The following is a 5702-nucleotide window of genomic DNA, read 5'->3' on the forward strand; positions in this document are numbered from 1 at the left end:
AAGTCACTAGCTTAGCTCCCTAACATTTCTGCTCTGAGTTCAGCTTTTTCAGTTTTCACTTCTATTAGCTTACTCCTGTCTTGCAGTGTCTCTTAAGGGAAACATCCTGCACTACTGTTTGCAGAGTTTTAAGTGCTGGTCTGGGCTACTATTCTGCCTGTGTAATTGCCTGCTTCTAATTGTTTTCACTTGCTAGCTTCAGCAGTTATCCCTGCTAGCTTCCTATTAATTCTGTTGCTTCCTTTTTCCTCTGTTTCCTCAGGGGGGGAGCAACGTGCATACTATCAGAAACACGCTCACAGTGGCTTACACGCGCGCACACGTGCTTACACGGTTCATAATCTACTTATTCGGGTTAAAACGCGCATACACCCGCACAAACACTGTTACACGTCTGCCAACTGCCTCCAACATACTCAGCCTGCCCTACATGTGCGCACACCAGCGCAAACAGTGTTAAACATCACCCAACACGCTCCCACATGTTGAGTCTGCCTTACACGCGCGCACACTGCCCTACTCGCGCTTCATGGCGCGCACACGTGCGCATGCACGCCCAGCAAGAAACTTTGGTGTAAGTAACAGTGTACACCTTCCATTTCTTAGCTTTCCATGACTTATCTAGTGGCACACCTCTTTCCATGATCTGTGTCTGTCATCTGTCATGTTACACTGGCCTCCAATGAACTGCATTTCTTTCTACCATTCCCCCCTGTGATGTCACCTATCTCCTACTCTATTCTTCCCCCTTATGTATCTCTTACACTACTCAGACTGTGCTCATTTGCTATGTGACTGTGAGATTCAGTATCCTAACCCTCATTTACATGAGATTGCCTACTAATGCTTAGTTACATGTCTTAGACTCAGCTTCCCCCCTTAGCAACCACTACACGGTGGCCATGTTGTTTTTGGTCTGCTGCTCCCTGCATAGTCATTCCATGTATTGCATGAAACCCACATTTGTGGGTTTATAACCTTCAACTTAGAAAATAATGAACTGTTTAAAATTGCCAACCAGGTCACCTAATAAATTAGTTAGAAATCTATCATTTTTTAATACGTCCCAATTCTTAAAAAGAATTTCCTTGATTTCCTTGAAATCCAAGGAATACGTATGTAGGAAGCTAATTCTGTAGTTATTGTTAGTTTCCTCTTTCTTATTTTCAATTATATTGGGACCAGTGGCTGAAATGAGCTTGCCATTTGATTCTACAATATGGTTATAACTCAATAGAGGGAGATACAAACCTTCATAAGACGCATAGATGTTCAAATAATGTATATGTATAAATATGCATAAATATGAAAGTAAGCACGTTTATCCCTACATCTTTAAGATGTTAATGGTAGGCGGATACATATTTGAGGTTCTCATGACAACGTGTAATTAATTGAAATGCATTTCACAATGATTGGATATTTTAATGGTTCATGGATATAAATATTGTTAATTGATATCTTTACACTTGTTTGTCTGATGAAGGTGGGACAACGTCCTTGCCGAAAGCGTGTACTGGATTTTACGCTCACTTTATATTTTGTTCATTAAATTGTGACTTTAACTTTTATCGCTTGAAGCATTGCTCTTATTGTGACCTGGTTGGCAATACAGTTCATGGGTTTATAACCTTCATTTTCATGTTTTATACAGCACAGCCCGTTTGCGTGGGGCTGCGCTGGGTTTAAACATCGGCAATTGCTGGAAAAAAAAAATTATATTTTTATTATTTTGGCATCGGGTTATATTGCCAATGGCCACATATTTGGCCATTAGCATACTGCCTGAGTCATATGCACCCTTTTTTTGGAGCTGACATGGCTCCGTTGTGGAATTTGCAGAAACGTAGTCAGTTGTCAACTGAGTACATTTCTGCAGCTAAACAGTCTCTTACACGGACTGGTTTCTGCTTCGTGGATCGCTAATATACCTCATTTGCATACCTTTCGGCTGCAAGTGAGGTATTTAGCATGTCCACGCCCAGTCCGTGTAAGAGACGTTTTAGCTGGTCTCTTACACGGAGTTTAGGGCTGTTCCTGGATCGCGAGGCTTGCATGGAGTGTTGCACGTCTCTTACACTCCATGCAAGCCTTCGTGAATCCTGCCCCTTGTTTATAATCTATGTAGATAAAGATATCTGATTTAAAAACATACAGCTGGAGGGAGGTGCTAATTATTTTCAAACCGCTGTAGGATGCATAGCAGTAGAATATCTTTAGGGTCACAGCATTAAACTTATTAATGTGGCATAAATTATACTAATTGGTCTCATTATAGCAGATGTGAAACTTTTGTTTCAGCACTGATGCCACCTACACAATGAAAAAGGAAAGTATTGTCTCATTGCAGCTGTGACCAAGAACAGTCCTGTTTTACAAAATTCCATTCCAGTACAGTCAAAAGTGACCACCCCAGCCCCTCACTCAACTACAAAGAAGTAACACATCTCTCAACTGTCCCTATTTTTGCAGAATGTCCAGATTTGTGTGTCATATTTTTGATCTGTTCCTCATCAAAATCGGCAGTTTTCTGGCAAATGGTTAAGGACTAGCATCACTAAATGACAAACATTTTAGTTCTAGACTTCTATCCTTCAGAAAATACATTTTAACACAAATCTTGTCATTTTAGCAATTTTCTAAGTTTGTAAGAGCAATATTCTAACTCTGTCCTTACTTTTGGGCTATTGACCCATTATTTTAGGCTCTGTCCGGATTTCTTGCCCTAAGATGTTGAGAGGTATGAAGTAACGATACATCACAAAAGCAGTGCTCATTCCAGTGGTTAAAAATATAGACTCCGGACAGCAGAAAATGCAGCACAGGCTACTAGTATGCCAATTTATGGGTAAGATACCAAAGAACTTACTTTCTCACACCTGCAATGTTTCATGTGCTCATAAATGCCCTTATCAATTCCAACATTTCTAACTTGGGATTTTTTTTAAAGCACATGTCATGCTCAGTTACTTCTACCATATATGTTACAAAAGTCTGCTCTGCACACATTTATACTAATATATATTTATACTAATATATATATATATATATATATGCCTTTACTAAGAATAGGCCCAACTCTGCAAAGCACAAACCAATCTTGCCTTAGAGGAGTCTTTCTGACTTTACCCAGGCATATGTGTGGTACACAGCTTAATTTCTGCGGTACATTGCAACTCATCTAAAAGGCACTGAATCTCCGATCCTCACACGTGTTAAATAATTTGCTGGTGGCTCACTTGCATTCTTTTTAACTTCAGCCAAACTGTTGGACGGGTGACAAATATTGTCACTGACAGATATCCAATTAGAGATCACTACTGTATGTACTTCACAGGTTCATACTAGGCTAACAGCCACCAGGGTCTTTCTTTACAAGCCTAGCCAGGCAACCCAATCTAGTTTTGTCCCATAGTGCACTGGAGACCCATATGTTGGGGTATATTAGTAAAGAGGTAGCCATGGGTTATGGGGGTATGTTAGTTGGGGATTAATTTACTTAATGGGGTGATATTTCTCTGTCAGTTATCAATATAAGAAACTGGTATACAGACTTTCAGAAACACAACCGAATTGGTCACAGCTGCAAACTGTAACCAAATTCCAGGCAAAGTGTTCCACACTGGTGAATGTGGGTACGTATAGCAACTGACTTCATATTATGGTTTAGAATTCTAAAATGTCTGGGTACATCCTTACCTCCTGAAAAAGGCTTTAGGTCATTAATGTTGTTGTATCATTCGGCTTTTCCCGGTTAGGGGTCACCACATGATGATTGGCAGTAAATTTTTACATACCGACTTGCCAGGCCTGACACACAACCTTCAACGAAGGTACGCCCATTCACGCATGTCTCCGTACAGAAGACGCTTTAGCTGAGAATCGAACAGGACAACTTCTTACTGTGTGGTGACAACGCTACCGCAGCACCACCACCACAGTGATGCTTTTGATTCTATTTTGCTTTACAATAGCTGTGTTCCTAATCATAACGTCAATAAATTGTTGTATTTGACAGTTGTTTAAGTCTCTGTTACACATTTTAGTTTTGGACAAAACTGTCAAATGTCTGCGACTGTCAATAGCACATGGTCATAAATAGTCCAGCAAAAAGCAAAACGAATACATAGATATACCACACATGGATTCAAACTACTTACAGCAGCGATTACATAGGGTTGCCACCTTTTCAAATGCCCAAAGTGGGAACTTTTTTGTAGAAATGGGAGATTTCGCAGGACACAACATACCCATGGCCAGCACAAAGGACAGAACTTCACTTTTTTTTTGCTAAACTGAAAGATTATTTTTATAGCATTTGAGCTGCTTATGCTATGCAATATAGTATTTATGTGTTCCAGACACAAAATAACAGCTTTATGCAACTATGAAAGAAAACTTAAGAAATATATTTTGTCTTAAATCTCAGGACATTTGCCATTTTTTAGTTGTTTTCGGAGGACACACCTGCTAAAAGAGGGACAGGTGGTAACCCTACAGCGATAAAACAAACCATTAGATCTAGTGACTGTGGAGGTCAGCACTCTGTCTTTCCGGCAGACTAGGATACTCAGTATCCACATCATCCTTTACCTGCAAACTGCATCAGTGTAACAAGCCGCTCCCTTACCTCCTACAGTCATCTAAGGCCTGCCGTTGGCTCATCAGAGCAGCAGTATTACCATTTCAGTGAAAACTGTGTCTGACCTTTAGTTCTAATAGTCTTTCCGTGTAGCGTTTACCTTGTCCAGCTGGAGCCACTGTCTCACGGCCTGATCCAGCTCCGCATTCCCCGTGTCGACCTGCAGATGGCTTTCCATAGCAGAAAAATACAGTTTTTCAAAAATACAGTCTCCCAAAGCGGCTTACAAACTGTATCTACTCTTTAGATTGTACTGCTCGTGTAGACAGGCACGCACGCCTATGGTGTGTAACACACTGAAATGAATGAGGAAGAGACGGGTGCTGACGGAATATATAATGTGAAGTACGCGCAGACAAATTACAAACGCCTCTATTGATGCCCGCCCATTCTGATTCAATGTTGAGTTATTTCATCTATGAATTCGTAAGGCTATTTTTAACAAACATAGATCTCAGCCTTCCCGTTCAGGATATTGACTTACTGAGCACTGCCTCTCAGAATATGGAACGCTTGTAACGGCTTCCTAACGACTTCAGTTATGAAGCTCGCAGGGAGGTTAAAATGTTTTGCTTTTTAGTTATAAAAACGTTATTTTGATGAATTAATATGATTCAGTTTTATTTGCTGTGTATATCAGTAAAAAATGTTCACACTGATTGTATGACAGACTCTTCAATGTGGAACAGTAAAGAACATGGACATTTTAACACTCAAAATGTGAAACAATTGACAGGTATGCTAACAAGAAAAATAATTTCGTTGACAAAACAGCTAACATACATTCATACCATTGCCTTTCAGTTGTAGGTACTGCACTGATTTGCTCTTCTTAGAATTATTGATTTATTATTATTACTGTTATTAAGTTTAAGGCGTGGCTCTAGATGATTATCACTGTTGAAGTGACACCCCAACCTATACCTCTCAAACTCCTGGCATAAGAAATAAGGGCAAAGCCAAAAATAATGGGGGAACAAAGGTCCAAAAATACGGACAAATTTTAAATATTTTTTTCTAATAAACCCAGAAAGTTGATAGAATAAAATGTTTTGTTTTA

At 39.7% G+C, this 5702-nt stretch overlaps 1 protein-coding gene across 1 annotated transcript in view; it reads right to left on the reverse strand.

The window, feature by feature from the left end:
• PGM2 (phosphoglucomutase 2) overlaps positions 1–5061 on the reverse strand; it is an 819165-nt gene extending 814104 nt beyond the window's left edge. The window contains exon 1 of the mRNA XM_044062144.1: positions 4743–5061. Coding sequence (XP_043918079.1) covers positions 4743–4820 — 78 coding nt within the window. The 5' untranslated portion in view covers positions 4821–5061. The remainder of the gene's footprint in view (positions 1–4742) is intronic.
• Between the last annotated feature and the right edge of the window lie 641 nt (positions 5062–5702).

This window comes from Protopterus annectens, chromosome 2.part1, assembly GCF_019279795.1.
Source record: "Protopterus annectens isolate FY-2018-M chromosome 2.part1, PAN1.0, whole genome shotgun sequence".
In the NCBI taxonomy this organism is placed as follows: domain Eukaryota; kingdom Metazoa; phylum Chordata; order Ceratodontiformes; family Protopteridae; genus Protopterus; species Protopterus annectens.